Source organism: Gopherus flavomarginatus, chromosome 3, assembly GCF_025201925.1.
Source record: "Gopherus flavomarginatus isolate rGopFla2 chromosome 3, rGopFla2.mat.asm, whole genome shotgun sequence".
Classification (NCBI taxonomy): domain Eukaryota; kingdom Metazoa; phylum Chordata; order Testudines; family Testudinidae; genus Gopherus; species Gopherus flavomarginatus.
The window spans coordinates 34,071,206-34,095,556 of record NC_066619.1 but is presented as its reverse complement, the minus strand read 5'-3'; the positions used below and the strand labels follow the sequence as shown (position 1 = coordinate 34,095,556).

At 41.8% G+C, this 24,351-nt stretch overlaps 1 protein-coding gene across 1 annotated transcript in view; it reads right to left on the bottom strand.

Moving 5' to 3' along the window:
• ITGA1 (integrin subunit alpha 1) overlaps nt 1-24,351 on the bottom strand; it is a 131,673-nt gene that overhangs the window by 56,313 nt on the left and 51,009 nt on the right. Inside the window, exons 7-9 of the mRNA XM_050946869.1 lie at nt 17,587-17,735; nt 13,216-13,366; nt 9,221-9,386 (exon numbers count right to left, since the gene is read on the bottom strand). Coding sequence (XP_050802826.1) covers nt 9,221-9,386; nt 13,216-13,366; nt 17,587-17,735 — 466 coding nt within the window. The remainder of the gene's footprint in view (nt 1-9,220; nt 9,387-13,215; nt 13,367-17,586; nt 17,736-24,351) is intronic.

The window sequence follows — 24,351 nt, the reverse complement described above, 5'->3', positions numbered from 1 at the left end:
CTCAGTCCTATTTCTTATACAGCCAATTGCTCAGACAAACAAGTTTGTTTACATTTGCTGGAGATAATGCTTCCTGCTTCTTGTTTACAATGTCATCTGAAAGTGAGAATGGGTGTTTGTAAAGCACTGTTATAGCTAGTGTCACAAGATATTTACATGCCAGATATGCTAAAGATTTATATGTCCCTTCATGCTTCAACCACCATTCCAGAGGACATGCGTCCATGCTGATGACGGGTTCTGCTAGATAACGATCCAAAGCAGAGCGGACCGACGCATATTCATTTTCATCATCTGTGTCAGATACCACCATCAGAAGGTTGATTTTCCTTTTTGGTGGTTCAGGTTCTGTAGTTTCCCCATCAGAGCGCTGTGCTTTTAAAACTTCTGAAAGCATGCTTCACACTTCGTCTCTCGCAGATTTTGGAAGGCATTTCAGATTCTTAAACCTTGGGTCAAGTGCCATAGCTATCTTTTTAGAAATCTCAGATTGGTACCTTCTTTGCATTTTGTCAAAACTGCAGTGAAAGTGTTCTTAAAATGAACAGTATGTGCTGGGTCATTATCTCAGACTGCTATAACATGAAATATATGGCAGAGAGCTGATAAAACAACAGGAAACACACAATTCTCCCCAAGGAGTTCAGACATAAATTTAATTAATGCATTATTTTTTTAACGAGTGTTGTCAGCATGGAAGCACGTCCTCTGGAATGGGGGCCGAAGCATGAAGAGGCATACAAATGTTTAGCATACCTGGCATGTAACTACCTTGCAATGCCAGCAACAAAAGCACCATGCAAATGCCTGTTCTTACTTTGTAAATAAGAAGTGGGCAGCATTATTTCTTATAAATATAAACAAATTTATTTCTCTTAGCAATTGGCTGAACAAGAAGTAGGACTGAATGGACGTGTAGGCTCTAAAGTTTTACACTGTTTTGTTTTTGAATGCAATTATGTAACAAAAAATCTACATTTTTAAGTTGCACGTTCACAATGCAGAGATTGCACTACAGTACTTTCATGAGGTGAATTGAAAAATGCTATTTCTTTTGTTTATCATTTTTACAGTGCAAATATTTGTAATACAAATAATAATATAAAGTGAGCACTGTACACTTGAATTCTGTGTTGCAACAGAAATCAATATATTTGAAAATACAGAAAAACATCCAAAAATATTTAATACATTTCAATTGGTATCCTATTTAACAATGTGATTAAAACTGCAATTAATCGCAATTAATTTTTTGAGTTTTAACTTTTTGCAATTAATTGACAGCCCTAATGAAAAGCAACCATTTCTTCAGCCCAGCCAGGCTCAGCCACCTGTTCCTCAGTTTCTACCATTTTCATTACACCTTTTTGCAGGTTCTTGTGTCTCAAACACCACCACTGTCCAGGGGTTAGTACACTCCTCCTCATGCTAGTAGTCCTGGTAGGCTGCAGCTCATCAGGGTTGCTGTCTCCAGGCAGGCTCCTTGCCTTCCACAGGACAGACTGTCTGTACCACTTTCCCCATCAGCCTCTAACTGTTGGGCTTCCCCTTTTTAAACTCTCCTTTCAAGCTTAGTGGCCAACTAAGATGTGATAAGGTATGGCTAGTTAAGCCTCAGATTGCCAGTTAACCCTTTCCAGCCAGGGACAGGGTTTAAATGCCCTATCAGAAAGGAATAATTAATGTTAGAGCCATGTGAACCTTCCACACCAAAACCCTAAACTGGGATAAACACAATGGATTTTGAATCCCAATCCCCCTAAAAGATTCACTGAGCTTCAGGTAAGACTTGGCTGACCTGGCTTCAGACAAGGGCTGGGAGCCTTATTCTTTTCCAACAAGCTACAAGAACACCCCACTCTTTCTTTTAGATGGCTTTGGATAAGGAGCTAATCTGGTGGCCTGGTATGGTGCTGCATCTTTTCAAAAGACCAGGAGGCAGTCAACTTGCCTCATTTTAATTTTTGAAGGACTGCTGTCAGTCTAGCTTCTGTTACCTGCAATGTTAGGGGACTGGCAAATGCCTTTGCTTCCTCACTCTGAGCAGCACAGCAAATATCCTCAGTGGAATAGTCTGTCCGGTCCCCCTTTCATCAATGGCAGGATTAGAAAGGCTTCCTGACCCAATGCTACATTCAACTAATATCTTTACCTCATTCCAAGGGTTGATACATCCCAGAGAACAACTCATGATAACAGAGAAAAAGGGGTTGTAAAACATGAGGTTTGCTTGGCAAGAGCCCCCTTTTTGCCTGTAGTCTGAGAACCTTAACTCCAGGCAAACCTCAAAGAATGGGAAACAAACTCCTTTGTAAGAAACCATCACCACATGCATATTAGTCACCAAAGGCATCAGAGGAAGTTCAGCTTGTGAAGTTCAATGCATAAAACACAGGTGTCCATCACTTGAGCAAAAGGAGTAATTTTTTTTTGTCAGCAATAAGCTATTAATTGCTGAGGTCAGCCACGAGAGGGAGACATGATCATGGGCACTATGTTGATGTATTACACTTGCAGACACAGCCCTGTAGATTGCACAAGACCTAAATATTGTACTAAGTCTGAAGAAAACGGGTAATTTTTAAAAGCAGAAAATTCTAATGTTACATATTAGCTAATATTTAATATTTACCATGGGCAGCCTTAAACTCCCCATGCTGGCCCCTCTGCAGCCAGTGGGGTAAAGTGGGATCCTCCTGTTCTAGTGTAGATGATTATATTACAGTTACCACTGTGAATATAGATTAGAGAATGGTGCCCACTCTAATTTTCCATTTGTTTTTTTAAACTGCAAAACATTCTATAAAAGATGTTTTGTGCAAAAACACTTTGCCAACCTAAAGGTTGGGTAAAACAGAAAACTGCTGTTAAAACCACAGTCCAGGCCATGAGACTTAGAGTCATACGAAAAAGATTATGTACAAAAATGCATTTTCTGGAACAGAATTGAATTGTGCAGTGTTTCTTGGCTTTGTGTTTTGCATTCTCTGTTTTTTTTCTTTGTCATATTTTTATAAACAAACAAAACCCGCAAGAAATACAATGTAAGATTTATGTTAATGGCATGCTGGTTAGACTTAGAATTTAAACACATTAAAGTCAGGCGCTTCAAACATTAAGTTTCATGCTGTGCTGCAGAAGATAACTCAACCATGCTGAGCACATTTAGCAAACCTTTTCTAGCCAGCACCAAAACCAAGAAGCGGTGTTTGACACAGGGAAGCTACCTTCCCCTTCCCTAGCAATATTGAGGCAATGGTTGATGCTGCAGCTCTGAGACTGGACTAACTCCAGCTGTATCTTCGGCTCTGTGTGAGGCAATGACTACAGAATCCACAATCCACCTTGTCCAGCCCCCCCACAGACTACACTGCACATTGGTGCACAGGGATTCCCAGGGAACTGGGCTTAGTGCATATTCTGCTGTTTCTGAGCAACTGCACTGCACTGCTTCTGCTGAGTTTGGGGAACTCCCATGCCAAGGAAGAGGGGGCAGGATTTTGTCCTTAGTATTTTCAAATTCTGGTTTTATTATTAAACATACTTCCTCCAACCCCACAAATGTCTTAGTCAATGTTACTGTAGAACCTTGGTCCATACCCTCAGCCCCAAGCAGGGCTGGCTCCAGGCACCAGCTTATCAAGCAGGTGCTTGGGGTGGCAACTCTAGAGCGGGGCGGCACTTTCAGGTATTCAGCAGCAATTTGGCAGAGGGTCCCTCACTGCTGCTCGGAGCGAAGGACCTCCCGCTGAATTGCCACAGATAGCGATCGCGGCTTTTTTTTTTTTTTGGCTGCTTGTGGTGGCAAAACCCCTGGAGCCGGCCCTGGCCCCAAGCCCAGCTTCCCTAAAGGAGCAGCAAAAGCTTCTCCGTAGTGCAGATGGCATAGAGCATAGCCAGCTCCACTCCGCCATTATTCACCCACCCCACAGACAGGAAAATGCAGCACAACCAGTGCTCTGTCTTACCCTTAGAGGGTATGATGAAGTCCTTAGGGGACTTCGGCAGGTGATGTAACTCAGAACAGGCCTTGGATTTCAGCCTCTGGCCAGCCCAGAATCAGTGGGTTGGAAAGAATTTTCAGAGCCACCTTCATCCCCATCTCTCTAGCTGCACAAAATATAAACCCAGCTCAGATGAGGATTGATTCAATTTTTCAATTCCTGACTTCTTTACGTTTAAATTATTAACCTTAATTTTGCCTGAACATCATTTTTGCATACAAGAGAAAGTTTACTTTTCCTGTGTCAAACAGGAGCTTATTTTAAAAGTCTTTTTGTATCACTTTGAAAACATTCAATATCTTGATCCAATGTACGTGAAATTAGAAAACTGCTGGAGAAAAGGCTACATTTTCTTTGAGGTATGTGCAACATATGATATGTTCTCTTGTGTTTAGATAAACCTTAGCCTTTTGAAGGCCACTATTTCACCTTCCTCAAATAAACAAAGCTTAAAAGTGAGAAAATTAGAAGTCTTCAAAAGCCAAGAAAGGAAAACAAGAAAATATAACACTTAATTGAAAGAAGCTGTCTAATATTTTAAAACAATCCAGTTAAAAATATTGGTACTTTATCCAGCTAAATGCTTTAATAACAACAAGCTGTCTAAATGTGTCTAAATAGTGGGAATTCTAATTTAAATGTTTTTATAAATTATTTCTTGTATTTATATTATTTCTTGACATTAAAGTTAATATCTTTTGGTCTAGCCATAAATAATCTCATTCCAATTATTTGGAAAGTTGAGAAATTGAAATGTGAAGTATATACAGATGTCTTCCCTGCTCTGCATGGCAATGTAATCCTTTTGAAAAGTGGCTATAATTGAAGATGAATAAACAACTTGGTGTTCTGTTACTAGCCACACACTTGAAACACAATATTGACTGATTGGAATAGAGGATGTGGGCTGATTTGGATGGCGGATGTGGCAGCCATTATTACACAAAAGATCTTCTATTAAAAATCTGGACTTCATGAACATTTCCAAAAGGAAAGAATAGTTTGGTGCAGCTCTACTTCCTTGGCCAACTATCTTGTGTGGCAAAGTAATGGCAAAAAAGAGGTGGATGAGGCTTTTTTCAAACAACTAACAAAATCATCCAAAGCCCAAGATTTGGTGGTGATGGGGGACTTCAACTATCCAGATATATGTTGGGAAAATAACACCGCGGGGCACAGACTATCTAATAAGTTCCTGGACTGCATTGCAGACAACTTTTTATTTCAGAAAGTTGAAAAAGCTACTGAGGTTAAGCTGTTCTAGACTTGATTTTAACAAATAGGGAGGAACTTGTTGAGAATTTGAAAGCAGAAGGAAGCTTGGGTGAAAGTGATCATGAAATCATAGAATTTGCAATTCTAAGGAAGGGTAGAAGGGAGTACAGCAGAATAGAGACAATGGATTTCAGGAAGGCGGATTTTGGTAAGCTCAGAGAGCTGATAGGTAACGTCCCATGGGAATTAAGACTGAGGGGAAAAACAACTGAGGAAAGTTGGCAGTTTTTCAAAGGGACACTATTAAGGGCCCAAAAGCAAGTTATTCCGATGGTTAGGAAAGATAGAAAATGTGGCAAAAGACCACCTTGGCTTAACCACGAGATCTTGCGTGACCTACAAAATAAAAAGGCGTCATATAAAAAATGGAAACTAGGTCAGATTACAAAGGATGAATATAGGCAAATAACACAGGAATGCAGAGGCAAGATTAGAAAAGCAAAGGTACAAAATGAACTCAAACTAGCTATGGGAATAAAGGGAAACAAGAAGACTTTTTATCAATACATTAGAAGCAAGAGGAAGATCAAGGACAGGGTAGGCCCACTGCTCAGTGAGGAGGGGGAAACAGTAACGGGAGACTTGGAAATGGCAGAGATGCTTAATGACTTCTTTGTTTCGGTCTTCACTGAGAAGTCTGAAGGAATGTCTAGTATAGTGAATGCTTACGGGAAGAGGGTAGGTTTAGAAGAGAAAATAAAAAAAGAGCAAGTAAAAAATCACTTAGAAAAGTTGGATGCCTTTGCAAGTCACCAGGGCCTGATGAAATGCATCCTAGAATACTCAAGGAGTTAATAGAAGAGGTATCTGAGCCTCTAGCTATTATCTTTGGGAAATCATGGGAGACGGGGGAGATTCCAGAAGACTGGAAGGGGGCAAATATAGTGCCCATCTATAAAAAGGGAAATAAAAACAACCCAGGAAACTACAGACCAGTTAGTTTAACTTCTGTGCCAGGGAAGATAATGGAGCAGGTAATCAAAGAAATCATCTGCAAACACTTGGAAGGTGGTAAGGTGATAGGGAATAGCCAGCATGGATTTGTAAAGAACAAATCATGTCAAACTAATCTGATAGTGTTCTTTGATAGGATAACGAGCCTTGTGGATAAGGGAGAAGTGGTGGATGTGATATACCTAGACTTTAGTAAGGCATTTGATACAGTCTCATATGATATTCTTATAGATAAACTAGGAAAGTACAATTTAGATGGGGCTACTATAAGGTGGGTGCATAACTGGCTGGATAACCGTACTCAGAGAGTAGTTATTAATGGCTCCCAATCCTGCTGGAAAGGTATAACAAGTGGGGTTCCGCAGGGGTCTGTTTTGGGACCGGTTCTATTCAATATCTTTATCAACGATTTAGATGTTGGTATAGAAAGTACGCTTATTAAGTTTGCAGATGATACCAAACTGGGAGGGATTGCAACTGCTTTGGAGGACAGGGTCAAAATTCAAAATGATCTGGACAAATTGGAGAAATGGTCTGAGGTAAACAGGATGAAGTTCAATAAAGATAAATGCAAAGTGCTCCACCTAGGAAGGAACAGTCAGTTTCAGACATACAGAATGGGAAGAGACTGTCTAGGAAGGAGTATAGCAGAAAGAGATCTAGGGGTCATAGTGGACCACAAGCTTAATATGAGTCAACAGTGTGATACTGTTGCAAAAAAAGCAAACGTGATTCTGGGATGCATTAACAGGTGTGTTGTAAACAAGACATGAGAAGTCATTCTTCCGCTTTACTCTGCGCTGGTTAGGCCTCAACTGGAGTATTGTGTCCAGTTCTGGGCACCGCATTTCAAGAAAGATGTGGAGAAATTGGAGATGGTCCAGAGAAGAGCAACAAGAATGATTAAAGGTCTTGAGAACATGACCTATGAAGGAAGGCTGAAGGAATTGGGTTTGTTTAGTTTGGAAAAGAGAAGACTGAGAGGGGACATGATAGCAGTTTTCAGGTATCTAAAAGGGTGTCATCAGGAGGAGGGAGAAAACTTGTTCACCTTAGCCTCCAATGATAGAACAAGAAGCAATGGGCTTAAACTGCAGAAAGGGAGATTTAGGTTGGACATTAGGAAGAAGTTCCTAACTGTCAGGGTAGTTAAACAATGGAATAGATTGCCTAGGGAAGTTGTGGAATCTCCATCTCTGGAGATATTTAAGAGTAGGTTAGATAAATGTCTATTAGGGATGGTCTAGACAGTATTTGGTCCTGCCATGAGGGCAGGGGACTGGACTCGATGACCTCTCGAGGTCCCTTCCAGTCCTAGAGTCTATGAGTCTATGACTCTATAAGTTGCAGGGGGGAGGTTTAGGTTGGATATTAGGAAACACTATTTCACTAGGAGGGTGGTGAAATACTGGAATGGGTTACCTAGGGAGGTGGTGAAATCTCCTTCTTTAGAGGTTTTTAAGGAGAGGCTTGACAAAGCCCTGGCTGGGATGATTTAGTTGGGGATTGGTCCTGCTTTGAGCAGGGGGTTGGACTAGATGACCTCCTGAGGTTCCTTCCAACTCTGATATTCTATGATTCTATGATTCTATAATATGTTATAATTAAGGCTATGCATTAGTGATGAGTATTTTTAGTAAAAGTCATGAACAGGTCATGGCAGTAAACAAAAATTCACGACCTGTGACCTGTCCGTGACTTGTACTATACACCCCTGACTAAATCTTGGGTGGAGGATGGCCTGAGGGGCACTGAAGATGCTGGCAGGGGGGCATCCCAGGGGCACTTCAGGTGCTGGGGGAGGGTGGCCTACGACCCCTGCTGGTGCTGTGGGGGAGCAGGCGGCAGTGCATTGCCCAACACCCCTGCTGGTGCTGGGGGGGCAGTTGTCAGGGCTGACAGGCTTGCTTCCTGGCTCTGCACCTCCCTGGAAGAGGTGACATCACCCTCCCTCAGCTTCTAGGCAGAGATGTGGCCAGGCAGCCCTGTGCACTGCCTCCACCCTGAGCACTGGCTCTGCAGCTCCCATTGTCTGGGAACTGTGGCCAATGGGAGCTGAAGGGGTGGTGCCTGCGGGTGGAGGCAGTGTGCAAAGTTGCCTGGCCATGCCTCCGCCTAGGAGCTGAGGGATGTCATCGCTTTAGGGGAGCCTTCCTGAGGTAAGTGCCACCCAGAGCCTTCACCCTGTCCCATGCCCCAACCTCCAGCCCTGAGCCCCGCTCACACCCAAACTCCTGGTGGGGAAGGAGCTGCTGGTGGGGAGGGAGTGTTGGTGGCCCAAGACTGCCCCAGCAGCAGCCAGTGCAGCTGGCCGGGGACAGCCTGAATGGCACCAGCTGCTGCAGAAGTCCTGAAGGTCCTGGAAAGTCATGAAATCTGTGACTTCTGTGACCTCCGTGACAAACTCACAGCCTTAGGTATAATCAATAACTAACCAACATTTAGGAAGTAGTCAGATACTACTGCGTGGAGAGGCACTACAGAAAAATGTTGGTTAGACAGACATGGTAAAATATTTCACCCTTTAAATCAAAATGCACTCCTTTCCCAATAGTTTCCAAAACTCACCTTGTACCAGCAAACACCAGTGAAATGTAAAATGAGACCTGGAGAAATTTAGAGATCCATTGAGTCTTATATTGTATTTAATACTTCAAACTATAGGTAAAGTTTCAGAGAAACAAATCTAGGAGGAAGAGATTTGGTACTGTTGGTGTGTTATCACAATGGTGCTTAATATAGTGACCTTCTTTACTTATTCCAACTACTGTCTCCATCTACTCAACCTCAGAACATAGCATTTCACATCATCTACCCTTACTGGTATGTACTGCAAGACAGTTGTATGACCAGCATGCTAAAAAATGAACATATGTATTGTACTTTACCCAATAAAATACATCCCCAAGAGTAGGGATGCATTTTACTGGGATTATTTACTTCAGTCATAATGCAAGGATACATTAAAATTTAAAGAAATTTCATACCTTCTAGGGCAAATATTCTCTCTCCAAGTGCTTCAACAATACTAAGAAGAGCTAATTCATCTGAGACATTGAAGAAATGCTTTTCAGTAGGTTCACTTGCAATTGATTTTATTTCCTCCACAAATTTCTCTGTACTTAAATTTCCTCTGCTGTAGCTACCAAGAATCTAAGGCAATAAAAAAATGTCAAGAATGTATTTCACACATATTTTAAAGACACATTTTAGGCAGATTGTCAGTACATACCGGGAAATAGTACCTTAGCTTAATTCAATCCACTTAACACTAGCCCTAGAGTGTCAGAAAAGCACTTTTGGTAATGTGAGATCATGAATATTAACTTTAAAGTTTGTCTAGAAGTTGACACAAACTCTCATGTTCCCTTCAAAACAAACAAACAAATAAACAAAAAACAGATTCGCACAAACGTCAAATTTAAGGGAAAAAAAAAAATATATATATATATATATATATATATATATATATATATATATATATATATATATATATATTCCCTTAAATTTATATATATATATATTTTCCCTTAAATTTATATATATATATATATATATATATATATATTTTCCCTTAAATTTGACATTTGTATATATATATATATGTGTATGTGTGTGTGTATTCAGAAACCTCCGTAGAAGTGTGAATTTAGAGTGGGGTTTTCAAAAAAGCTCAACTGTGTTCCCACTGCTATCTTCAAGGAGTACACATTTAGTTAGGGTGACCAGACATCTCATTTTTAAAGGGACAGTCCCATATTTAAGACCTCCTGGCAGGGGCGGCTCTAGGCATTTTGTTGCCCCAAGCACGGCAGGCAGGCTGCCTTCGGTGGCTTGCCTGCGGAGGGTCTGCTGAAGCCCGCCTGCGGGAGGTCCGCCGAAGCCGCAGGACCAGTGGACCCTCCACAGGCAAGCCACCGAAGGCAGCCTGCCTACCGCCCTCGCGGCGACCGGCAGAGTGCCCCCCGTGGCATGCCGCCCCAAGCACGCGCTTGCTGTGCTGATACCTGGAGCCGCCCCTGCCTCCTGCAGGTGTTCTGACTTTTTCTTAAAAACAGGCAAATTGTTCCATATTTTATGTCTCCCCCCATCAGTACTTGTGGGTCCTGCTGCTGGCTGGAGAGTGTAGGCAGGTGCCACGTGGTGGCTAGTTACATGTTGCCTCTGCTGCCCACTCATCAGCCCTTTACGTGCTCCTCCTCAAACTGTCCTCTCCCTGCTTTGCCTCTTCATCCCTTCAAGCCCCACTACTCCTCCATATCCCCCCACCCCCCACATCTCAGCTGTGCAGAGAACCAGCCCTTGGTCGGAGTGCTCAGCTCACCAACAGCCTGGCAGGCAGGCTTCTTCCTTCCCCCACTGCCTCTGGCTGGGCCGGCGCCCCAGAAATCCCCCATATCCTCTGGCCTGGGGCGCTGGCCTGGAGGAGCCAAGCCCTGCATGTGCCAAAGCCCTGCCCAGCGGTGGCACAGGGAAGCCTCTCCGCCCCACAGCTAAGTGCTGGAGTGGGGGGGGAGGGGGAGTGATTTCCAGCCTGTTTGTGCCCCAACCGTGCAGGCTCCACAGCAGCTCCCCCACCACCCCTGGGCAGGGGCTTAGCACCCTCTTCACCTGCCCTCCCCCTACCCTGGGTCCTGTCCTGTGCCTAGGGAGCATGGGGCTGCTTCCTCCCCTAGGCACTGGGTTCGCTGAAGCCCCTGCAGTCGCAGGGCCCTGGTGCACAAGGCATTCTTAGGTTTAACCCCTTCCTGCCTGCACTGTAGCTGGAGGACCAGAGGCAGCTGGGTTATGTCAGTGGCCAGCAGCAGCCTGGAGGTGTTAGACACTGTGCAGGAAGTAAAGGACAAGCTGTTTCCAGCCACGGGGGAGTGTGTGTGTGTGGGGGAGAGATGAGCTCTGCAAAGACAGAGGCCAGTTCATCTCTTCCTCTCGCCCCTCCCCTGTGGCTGGAAGCAGCTCCCGTCCCTTCCCTTACCTCCTGCACAGTGACAGAAAACTGCTGTTGGCCACATTCTGGTGTGAACCCTGGCAGAAATCTTAGTATAGGGGGCATGCGATCCTGTGCCCCTCCTTCCCACACATGTTGCCTCGGGAAGACACAGAGCCAGGTACCAGGAGAGACGGGTCTGCCCTGGGGGCCCAGCCAGACATTATAACTGCCGTTACCCTCATCCTTCCCTATATCCTATAACATTTCTAAATCACCCATCGAGTTACATCGTAATTTAGGCCACAACCCTACATGGGATGCACAATTTTAGTGAGGTCCTGTACGGGTATAAGGGTCCACCAGCTCATATCACATTGTGGTATCAGGGCCATAGATTGTATGCCCTTTGGGGCAGGAGTACTCTCTTCTATTTAAGTGTCATGAAAAGTTATGGAATTATAAAAATAAACAACAATAAGGGGCACCTCTATGTAGTGCTAATGACTAGATTCTACAGAATGGTACTGTTTCCTGCTCTGTTGCCAACTTTGTGAGGTCATTGTTAATTATGTAACCTCTCCAGGGGCAGCTCCAGGTACCAGCACGCCAAGCCCGTGCCTGGGGCGGCAAGCCATGGGGGGTGCTCTGCTGGTCGCTGCAAGGGTGGCAGGCAGGTTGCCTTCAATGGCATGCCTGAGGAGGGTCCGCTGGTTCCGCAGCTTCGGCAGACTTCCCGCAGGCGGGCAGCTGAATCCATGGGACCAGGGACCTCCTGCGGGCAAACTGCAGAGGGGAGCCTGCCTGCTATGCTTGGGGAGGCAAAATACCTAAAGCCGCCCCTGAATCTCTCCCTGCCTCAGTTTACTCAACTGCAAAATGGGAGACTTCCTTAATTCACAGGGATGTTGAGAAGGTTAATTAACTGAACTTTGTAAAGCACTCTTAGATTCTTGGATAATATTTTCCTCGTGGATTACAGTATTATTTACTACTAGCGATGGGTCAGAAACTTATCTCCAGGTCCTAATTCCTCTGGCTATTGGGGAAGTACAGATCCAGATAGAGACCTGAATTTTGCTAGAGCCCATCAATAACTATTTCAGCTCCACATGGGATTTTTAATTTGATGAACTCTTGCTAAATGAAGGAAACCACCACCAAAGCTTCATGTGTTACCATCTGCCACTATTAAAACACTGGCAGCCTAAAACCAAATATTGTTTTCTTCTTAAAAACCTGTGATTTGTGCCTTTTAGTCACACTGATGTTTAATATTTGAACAATTAGCAGTGAGCTGCTTGGCCTTGCAGGAAGGGTATTTCCTGATAGCATTGTTCATGAGTGGGGGTAGCAGGGAAATGGATTCTTGGATCTGGCAGTTATCTGCTCTGCCTACAAAACCTGGAAGCAATACAACTGTGGTGTTCCTGTTAGGAGCAGTAAAGAGAAATGTGATCCTGAAGAGGGATTAAAAATAAACCAAGTACTTTTAAAAAATCAACTAGTTAAATATAATTAAACTAATTCTAGTGTATAGTTACAGTAGATAATTCACACACAAAAATATTTAAGGACGTCATGTTTCTCTGCATAGGTTATTTTCACATAGGAAATAAAATCTCAGATTTCATCTTCATTCCCGCCTCTATGAGACAGCAGCTTCGGTATCTTAACTGCATAGATCAATGAGGAATAAAATGATTACAAACCTGATAGAGTCTCTTAAGAAGTTGCTGGATGATTCAGACTAACCCACTCAATTCGCTTTTGCTCTTAACAAATAGATTTTACATTCTTCCTCTCCTACACACACACACACACACACACACACACACACACACACACACACACACACACACACACACACATGGATTGATTGGCGTTTTCTGATGTGTTATAAAATTGGAAAGATATATTTTATGTTCTTTAAGTTTCTTTTATTTCCCCCTCTCTCTCGAGCAATTATAGCTCCATAAAGATGCTGTGAAATAAACTTTTTAACAGGCATTACAATTTAAAAGATGAAATATTTCCCTGTATTATTTCACTTACGGCAATAGAAAATCTCTGAATGTTTTCATGTTCACAGTCCTCAATCACGTTTGCTAATTTGTAGTTGTCATGCGATTCCCCATCAGTCACAATAACCATTACTTTCTTTACTCCTCTTCGTGCACCACGAGCCTCAGTGAATGCCTCTTGCCTTTAGGCAACATGCATAGAATATAGAAAAGCAAATCATCACTCTGATTTCACAGAATTTTTAAAAAATGGATCAGAAACTAAACTACTTGTTAGCAACGAATAAGCAGAGGGGAGGCATAAATGCTTAATCTGATCAAATGTTAATATAAACGCCAATTATTATTATAACAGTCTTTAGCCAAAGATTTTTACAAATTAATTAATTATTCATTAATTAATGTTTCATGGTGTAATAAAACCATAGGGACAGCACAGTCATCAACTAAACTCATCTATAGGGGTGCTTGGAAAATGGAGTCAGGACTTCCTGTTCCAAAACCACAGGTTTCTCCGGCTCGTATCAAAGGAGGATATCTAATAAATGCACTGTCCCTTGTTTGCAGCCACAGATTCTTGAAATAGGCGAGAAGGTCACCCAACTATCTAGTAATTACTTGCCAATACTTGGGTCAGGTAATCAGAATGAGATTAATAGTCACACCAGTAGCACAACATGGCTGTCTGAAGATGGGCAATGAATTGTTTTATAAGAATATAGCAATTTTGCTATGACAGAAAAACAAATATCAGACAGAAAGGAGAAGAGAAGAAAGAAGAACATAATGGATGGAATTTTCAAAAGTTCTCAGCACTGGCCTAATTCTGATCCTATTGTATACAATGTATTTTGTTATGGCAGCATTGCTGTATTCTTCTGAGAAACTGCATAATCCATCTCCAGCCAGCTATGTTGTGCCTCTATTGTTATTGTAAATCTGTTTCTAATTACCTGACCCAGACCTGTTGGGCGACCTTCCTACCCACTGTAAGGTATTTGTATCTGTAAATAATATATAACATGTTCACCAGCTATTCTTCTTTGAAGTATGTAGCAGTATCCATTGTCTTCAATGAGAGCAAAGCTAGATCAATGTTGAACACTTTTGGAAATCTCACCCCTACATTATTTTCTCTTTCTTTTAGGTGTACTCTGAACTCTGTCTCTTTCAGTTACCTCACAGCCTAGCCCGATGGATTCACAGTGCTGTTCAAACAGCTGTCCACATCAGTTGTATGAGAGTCTCATTTTGCATTTATTGTCTATCCAGCAGAAGCCAGAATTCATGTATTGCAGGTAAGGGAGGATTCCTAAAGTAGCAGTATTCATAAAAAAGGACTTTAATTCTCCCTGCGTGCTCAGTGCTTGAGAGCCAGTACTTTCAGAAGCTTCTGATGCTCAGCATCCAATGGAATCACAGGCCTTGGCTACACTGGCACTTTATAGTGCTGCAACTTTCACGCTCAGGGGTGTGAAAAAAACACACCCCGAGCGCTGCAAGATACAGCGCTGTAAAGCCTCAGTGTAAACAGTGCCGCAGCGCTGGGAGCGCGGCTCCCTGCGCTGCAAGCTACACCTGTAAGGGATGTGGTTTACGTGCAGCACTGGGAGAGCTCTCTCCCAGCGCTGGCGCTCCGACCACACTCACACTTCAAAGCGCTGCCACGGCAGCACTTTGAAATTTCAAGTGTAGCCATACCCACAGATTCTTCTAAGTTTGGGTCTGAGGGTATGGCTACACTTACAGTTGTACAGCGCTGGGAGTTACAGCTGTCTTCGTACAGCTGTGTAGGGAAAGCACTGCAGTGTGGCCACACTGACAGCTACCAGTGCTTCAGTGTGGCCACATTTGCAGCATTTGCAGCGCTGTTGCGAGTGGTGCATTGTGGGCAGCTATCCCAGCGTTCAAGTGGCTGCAACGTGCTTTTCAAAAGAGGGGGGTGGGGGGAACGTGGGGGAGAGAGAGAGAGAGTGGATTTTTGGATCTGTCAGCTCCCTGCCTTGCAAGTTCTAAGAACTGGAACATACACATCACCAACCTGCAATCAATTTAAAAGTTTCAAGCCCTTCCCCCACCCCTCTCTTATTCACTAAATGCAAATTATGCACTCCTAAATAGCCTTCAGACCACATAAGCAGCTGCTCAACACGGATTCCCCTCTCCCCCTCTGCCGTGTGACTTCTCTTCAAGCAAACAGCTGTGAACCTTCCAAAGCAATTCCCCTGCCTGCCTCCGCTCGATCGAGCAAACAGGAGCTGTGTTTGTTTTTTAGATAAGTAACTCGGGGGAGCTTGGAGTTCAGCCATTCTTCCGGTTTGTTGTGAGCAGGCATTCTGGGATACCTCCTAATACCCTGGAGGCCAATACCAGCGCTTTTGGTGGCCACACTTGATGAGCAGCGCTGCATCACTAGCGCTGCAATCGTTACACCCCAAGCAGGCCAGGTGTACAGCCAGCGCTGCAGCCAGGGAGTTGCAGCACTGGATGTGCCTTGCAGGTGTGGACAGTTACTAAGTTGCAGCGCTGTAAACCCACCACCAGCGCTGCAACTCTCCAGTGTAGCCAAGCCCTGAGAGAATGGCTCTTACAGCTTTCTACTACAGGATTTGTTTTACTGAAGAGTACCACAGTACTGAGCAGAGCAATAGAAGCAGAAACATCAGTAACAAATCCCTCTACCACTCAGCTTTAGAAGTACCCGTGACTGTTGCTATGATCATTAAACCTTCCCTTCAGTGAGGTTGCTTCCTCCTTCCCCCTCTCCCATTTGAACACTTTGATCCTGACTGAAATAGGATGTTAAGGTCTGAGGAGAAGATGACGTCTGAATAAACTACAGAAGAGAACAAAATAATATAATAAATTGCATTGCCAAGGGGCTTTTTGGTAGATTGTGATATTGTTAAATACAAGAATAGAACAATTAAAGCAGATAGTGTCGCTCTGGGAGCAATATAAACAGACTAGTTAGATAGGTAGATCTGTGCCATGTCTGCAGGTAGAGAGGGAGATAAAAAGATAGACAGACAATGAATACTAAGTATCAGTATTCAACTCCCATTTTTTCACCCAAATTCCCTCCACACTTAACAAAAATAAGATATAAAAAACAAAGTTTATATAGGAAAAAATAAAAAGAACATTTACCACAGCATGGGAAAAAATAAAAATATAAATCTTTCATATACACAAAGTTGCATAGGTTAAACAAGCATAAGAATGTGTTAAATAGAGCAGAATAAAATTTTTAGCTAAAACTATTTTTCAATAAATAATGCAGCTCTGGTGACATCACACTATTTTGTGAATTCATGTGAATTTTGCTGACTTGTTCATTTGGAAAAAACAAAATTCTGGAAAAATCAAAATGTTTCGTTTTGACATTTTTTAAATGAAATGTTTTAATTTTTCAGTTTCAAATGCATTTTTGTTTCTAAATTACCTTTAATTTTATTTTAAAAATTCAAAAACCTTTAAAAATGGTCAGCATCAAAACAAAATATTTTCATTTTGTCAAAAATTATTTTTTTTAAATTTCCTATTTACTGAACAAAAATTGTTTTTGGTTCTACTCTAAATTTACTCCTTGTTTAAATTAAATCTACTACTAAAAAACTCCATTATTCATATACCTTTAGTATTAAACCTAAATAGAGAAAAAGCTAGAAATGATCATCATACCAGAAGTAAACAGAACAAACGCATTCTAATAAATATGAAATTTCTCCATCTTTCCGTCCTTCCAAAATTAGGCAAAACCCAAAGCAGCCAGCTAATGAGCAGATGGATGGAAAAAGGGGAGATGCATAAAAGGAACTTTGAACACTTATTTTACTATAGATACAAAGGTAAATTTTCAGCACTATAAAGTATATACTTCAGATGTGAAACCTCTAGACTCCTTGGAAATTGCAGGTTCAAATCCTGGTAGATTCAATTCATCCCTATGTCCTTTTGAGAAAGTTAAATTAACACTACAATTAACCCTGTAATTTACTGTATGGAAGTATTTTAGACAAGACTTTAAAAAACAAATTAACCTGTTCTGCATGGTTATGAAAGATCCCTCTGCACTTTGATTAAGATTAGGGGGTTATTCAGTGGATCTTCTCTGTGCTGGTTCACTGCTCCCCTCTACCCAAGAGATGGCTGCAGTTGTGAGGGACTGCAGGAGAACTGTTGTAAAGGCAGGACAAAATCAGGACTTTTTGTCCATCCCTCCTTCTAAAACTTTGCTAGTACAAATACAATGGAACCCAGATGCAAACTACCCTGGATTTTGAAAATTTTGCAAAATTTTGCAAAATCAAATTCTATACAAACCAAATCTACAAACACATCTGATTGTATTCATCTCCACCATAACTTATCCTCACTTTATCAAATGGTATGCACTTACCTTGCTGTATCTATTCCAAGGGCTGTCATAGTTTGTGCTCCACCTCTTTGCTTTATCGCCTTGGCTGCAATCAGTACATCATCTGTTGTCATGTAAGTATTGAGGTTAAATTCATGGACTACTTCTTGCCCATATTGTACAATTCCAACCTGAAACAAACAAATTCAGTTAAAAAAAATCCCTCAATAATGAACGTTTGTGATTATCAGTCTCTCTCAATGGGTTAAATACATGCCTGTGCTGAAGGCCAGGGCAATGGGTATGCACAATGCAAGCCCTGGGTAGATCTGTGTGAGTAACTGTTTGGCAGACAAAAAAATCAGGAAAAAAATTCATTTCAGGTCAACTCAAAATGAAAAATTTTCAAAATTTCCAATAAAACAAAAAAGGAAAAATAATTATTCAGGTCTAATGAAATGTTTCATCCAACTCCAAATTAAACATTTGATTTACTTTTTTGATGTTTTAAAACCTTTTTTTACAAATAAAATTGAATCATTTTTAGAGAATAATTTTGAATAAAAAATTTGAAACATTTCATTTAGAAAATGTCAAAACAAAACATTTAAACTTTTTCAGATTTTTTTTTGTTTCAGCCAAAACAATTCAGTGAATTTAATGCATATTCATGAGATGTTTAGGTTGATCTGAAGATACTTTTTTTTTTGGCAAAAAAAAATTCATCCAAAAAATTTCATTCGTCCTGGCATGAATTTCTCCTAAGATAAATACATAGTTTGTGTGTGAGTAGATCTGGTTGGAAAACAACTATTGTGTTTCATAAAACATACTGAGGTTTCAAAATTTGATTTTAGAATCTTTCACAAAAGGGGAGGAGGGGATAGTAGGAGCAAGACCCACCCCAGTATAGCTAATAGCCTGGTGATTAGGCCATTTGCCCAGGGGTTCAGAGACCCAGATTCAAGTCTGAAGTGGAATAGAAAAACTTTGGTTTGAATCCAGAGCCAGGCCAGTGTCTTAATTACCACATTACAGAGAGTCTCCTTCTCACCAGTTTTGTTTAAAAAACAATTGTCTAGCTTCAGGGGCACTTTCACAACTGCCTGTGGAGTAAGAGGACATATTTCACATCCAATAATACTATAATGCTTTTAAAATACATTTCAGTTATATCCAATATAATATCTATACTAAAATTAGAAGTATCACTGATGTTTCCAGGCCCCAGTAGGAGATGAAAATCACAGTGATCTTTGCTCTCTGATTTAAGGGACAGCAGGGAGGGTAGTCCAGGCTCAGGCCATTCTCCCAGCAGGAGGTAAACCAAACCAATAGTTTCTTTATGCTTGACATGTGCCAGAGGGGGCTGCTACTCTGAAACCTTGAATAAAATGGTGGCTACTGTAAAGAAGGGAAACCCAGGAAGACCTCAGCTGGACAAGTCTGTGTGACTTGACACACTGAATTACAGCCAATCTGCAAGTGCCTGAGGGAACACACTGCAAAAACAGAATGTAGAATAAAAAAAAGATAAGCAGTATTCCTAAATATTAATTAATTTCCCTCATTCATCTCAGTCTCTTTTAATGTTTTGGTAGGTTCTTGACTGTTTTTCTGGGAAAAATCCACACAATATTCCATTAGCATATTTCAATTTTATGTTAAGCTTTACGATTTATTGGTGTTATTTAGGGTAATGCACTATTATGTGACATATTTATATTTCATCCATCTATTATTAAAAGCGCTGTAACATTTAGGTATTGAGGATCAATAAGACCTCTATAATGTTTATACAGTCATATTACTTTATAGGTGGCTTGGTGTGTGTTTTAGACTTGCTTTATAGATGTGTTTCTGAGACAATTTTATAACATTTTCCTCAGCTTCTGAAAAGTTTTTGTTTACTAGCATTCAGACTGATGATGCTAGTATGGGATAAATATCCTATACTGTGATAAAATAAACACTGACACTGTAATAGTCTCATTAACCCCATGGTCCTGCTAGGGGTATGAATGATTATAAAGGGATATGACAAAAACAGAAAATCCTAACATCACCTTTAACTACTGCATCTCAGATTTGCTTGCTTTTTCTAAAGGAAGAATATACATAAGTTCACCCCATTAAGATAAGTTGCACCCTTTTAAAATTGCCTCTAAAAATGTGCCCTTCTAATCCCATAATGAGGAATATCCTGGGGCTGTGTGTCCCTGTGGATTCACAAGAGACTGAGGCACACATGGCATTTACTGAGGCACACGTGGCATTTAGGAGACGTGAGGCTAAAACTGTATCCCTTGTCAAAGATTAAATTCTGAACCCCTTGTCTCCAATGCACCTAATTTTGTGGCATGTGTTTTAACCGCAGTTGAAGAAGAAATGTGCCCAGTCTAAGGAAGCTGGCTTTCAGTGATTTCTTCTTCCTAGGGTATGTCTACACTACGAAATTAGGTCGATTTTTTAGAATTCGATTTTATACAGTCTATTGCGTATGTCCACACTAAGCGCATTAAGTCAGTGGAGTGCGTCCTCATTACCGTGGCTAGCATTGACTTACAGAGTGGTGCACTGTGGGTAGCTATCCCACAGTTCCCGCAGTCTCTGCTGCCCATTGGAATTATGGGTTAAGCTCCCAATGCCTGATGGGGCATTGTCGCGGGTGGTTTTGGGTACATGTCGTCAGGCCTCCTTCCCTCCCTCCTTCCATGAAAGCAACAGCAGACAATTGTTTCACGCTTTTTTCCAGGGTTCCGTCCTCCGGACCCGCTCAGCCTGCTGCCTGCCTGGATGATCGGAACCCCCAGCAGGAGTGGGCTGAGTGGGGCTGGTCTAGGGCTCCGTCCACTAGCTCCTGCCTGCCGGGGTCCCACTCAGCCATGCTCAGTTGGCAGACCTCAGCAAGGTCTGTCATAAACAGATAGTTAAGGGTTAATGTCTCTTTTACCTGTAAAGGGTTAACAAACAGGGAACCAAAAACACCTGACCAGAGGACCAATCAGAAAACAAGATACTTTCAAATTTCGGTGGAGGGAAGCCTTTGTCTGTGTTTTTTTGAGTATTGATTTGTTCTCTCTGGGTCCTGAAAGGGACTAGACGTGCAACCAGGTTTCTTGCCAATCTCCCTGCTACAGTCTCTTATATATTCAGAATAGTGAGTATTAAGTAGGAAAGGCAGTTATAGTCTTTTGATTGTTTTCTGTATTTGCAAATGTGTAGTTTGCTGGAAGTATTTTAAATTGTATTTTGCTGGGGGGAGGCTTCTCTCTAGTGGCTATAAGCTGAAAGACCCTGTAACTTTTACCATCTAAATTACAGAGACAACTTTTACTTTTTTTCTTTCTTTTTATTAAAAGTTTTGCTTTTTAAGACCTGTTTGATTTTTTTCCCTTGTTGAGGCTCAAGAGAATTGAGTCTGTACTTACTGGGAAAGTGGTGGGAGACAGGGAGAAAGAAGGGAGGGGGAAAAGGGGGAATCCCTTTGTTTAGATTCACGGAGCTTGAATCTGTCTATCTTTCCAGGGTAACCCAGGGAGGGGAAGCCTGGGAGAGGCAACAGTGAGGGAATGGGTTTACTTTTCTTGTGTTAAGATCCAGAGGGTCTGGGTCTTGGGGGTCCCCGGGCAAGGTTTTGGGGGGACCAGAGTGTACCAGGCACTGGAATTCCTGGTTGGTGGCAGCGTATCAGATCTAAGCAGGAAATTAAGCTTAGAGGAATTCATGCTGGTACCCCAATTTTTTGGACTCTAAGGTTCAGATTGGGGAAATATACCACGACAAGGTTGATCGGGGTGCCCGGACAGACATGGTTATCCTCCTCTTAGAGGACCCAATGGGATTGACTCCAGGTCACTCTCTTCTTTAAGTTTCGTCTAATGGCGACTCAGTCCTACCTGAAATATCATGCCAGCTGGAGGCTTCTGCCTCAGGCTGCTCTCCCAGCCGGCATTACCATGCAGTTGCACCTACCCCAGCCTGCCCCTTGCTCCCATGGCTCATGAAGCTGGACAGTAGTAGGGAGCAGTTCAACTTGTGGAATGACAAATCCAGAATGAAGGATTGCAGTCTACGGGCCACATTAAGATTATTTCAGAGTCCTAAATAGCATTTAGTCCCTATAAAAAACTTCATGAAAAATTTCCCCTGCCCCTAACAAAAATGTTAATTTATCAGAGCAGCTGAAAGGGTAAGGAATCCAGGACTATAACTTAGAGAAAGCTTCCATATTATTTAACTCATAATTGATATAATTCAAAGTAAAATTTCACAGTGCGGTCTGTTCTAAGACTAAAAATGCAGGAGGGGAGTCAGAAAAAGGAACAGTGATCTGTTTCCATCTGGTTTTGAACCAGGGACGTTTTGCATGTTAGGTGAACGTGGTTATATACAGGGCTTTTGTGTGTTAGGTGAACATGATAAGTTATAACCACTATGCTGCTGGCTTCTCTTTTTTTGCCACAGACTTTCCAAATGCACTGGAATGTATTCTCTAGCTACAGAAGCTACCTAATGCAATGTCTATATCTACGGTCTTTCTGCTCACAAAGTGGTCATGCCCCCGCCCAAGGCTGACACAGTGTGGAGTGCATGTGACACAGTGTCCTGGCTCAGTCAGGATCACTAGCGAGGCATGGTGCTTTTGGTATTAAGCAAACACAGCAATTCTTTCCTGGCCTCTGCCACTGAATGCCTCCATGCATTACGCTGTGCCCTATCAGCGCATGAGCTTGGAAAACATGTCATTGCGAGTGTGTTTTTTTCAACTTCTAATCTGCAATAACCTCAGGGATGGAGATGATACGAGGAGCGTAGAAATATTCTGGGGGGACTGCATGGTCACCTGTGCTGCTGAGTTCGCTATGCTGGCTTTGTCGTGTGGATGAGTGCAGGGTTAAATCAATCTAACACTGCTAAACTTGACCTGAACTCATAGTGTAGATCAGGGCTTAGATAAAACCATTAAACCCATGATGGAGCTTCATCCTTCTTATCTTTGATTTCATGTAGTAGCAGCCAATAAATTGGTACAGGGAAATTAGTGCTATTCAATCATGATCTGGCTCTTGCACATAAAATAATTTCAGGTACTGTGAATATTTTAACAAGAGGCTCTCAAAACTTTACCCGTTCACCTGTGATAAACTCAAAAAGTCACATCCCTGTTCCCTGCTTGGTTGTATTTTCATTGCTTTAGCAGCACAAAGGGGACAGAGGCTTATTTCAGCAATCAGCTGTGGATTCCCTTGTGTTTTAAGGAATCCCTGAGTGGCAAAAAGCTGGTCTAGTCAGCTCCATGCCATCTGCTCTTGGTCCTTCTAGTGCAGGGGATAGGCCAAGAGCATGCTGGGGCCATGAATGAGTATAGGCAGAGCAAACTGCATTCCAGCAAACCTAGACTGATGGAATGATTCCCAGGAGACCATTACTACCTGCACAAATAAGATCACAGCATTCAAGCATATTGGGCCCTGGCTGCTCTCGGGATCAGGGAAGCTGAAAGGAGGCTGGCTGCCACATATATCACCCCATCCCAGGAATGTCCCATGTATGTGTATGTGCTTGTTTTTGCAGAGAAGAGGGGCAACAGACTAAGGAATTGATTCATTTGTTTTCCCTTTTTAAAGAAAATCATGCCCATAACTATGGAATGAAACAACACCTCTTGAGAAATGTATACTAAGAGCATTTGCTGAAACTGTTTATACTTTGTTTCTGAAAATCACACTGCGTGTGTTGATAGTATAGCACAGCATTCAGCTTGTAAAAATATGAAGGAGGAAGATGTGATGACCTTTTGGGAGTTCAGAGGAATCCTGTCCTGGGAGAATTTTTGAAAAAAACGGTCATCTGGTACCATCTAGTCCAAGATGTCAAGGATACATCATCTCTGGCAGGGATAATTTACTGTTTTTCAAGAAAATTGTTACAGTCTTTGGCAAAGTGACAGAATCAGTTTCACCTTTTAAAATGAGACATACATCTCTATTGTAATAGGAATGGAAGGTTGGGCTTTTGGGGGCCTTTATATTGGGCACACAGCTGACTGATGTAACCTTGCCTTAGTGGGATCATGATCCTGTCCAAACTCCCATACCTCATCAGACTACTAATCCCGATCTCACTTGTAATATGAGTCTTGATTTGCTTGGTTTACATATGTGAACGAGGATCCTATTAGTTAGGGGCCAGTATTTCTGTGTTGCCAGAGAAAAACTAACATTTTTCCTTGTTGCTTTACTGACCACAGCTTATTGAACATGTTTTTTGACTCATGACTTATTGAATATGTCTTTGCCCTCTTCCCTTACATTCCACACTTTTATTTTCCATGAGGGAATGGTTCTGTAATTGTCCCAAGTTCCTGTGCAAAAGCGCTGTGAGACTATTCAAGGAAAAGTTCTATGTTCTGACCATTCTATTTTAAGATAAAACTTTTTTGAGGCAATATATATTATTGTTCCTTCTATTAATAAATACATTCCCTTGTTTGAAGTATGTAAGTTAGCTGTCCTAATAAATATACATGGAAACAATTGTATTCTTAAAAAAACAAACAGTAAAATTTAAAGCAATGAAATGCCAGAACATTCCTCACTGGGATGTGGAGGAGGGAGAGAAAGAAAATAATTGGTTTTAGCCAACTTATTTGAGATGAGATTAAAAACTGAAAAAGCGTGAAAAGCAAAACCAGATGGTCCATTTTTAAGTATATAGAACCAGCTGAACTTTCTTCAGAAATGACAAAGTCTGATTTATTCCATGCCATTTTATTTGGTCTATCTTGCCCCTAATGAGTCAAAC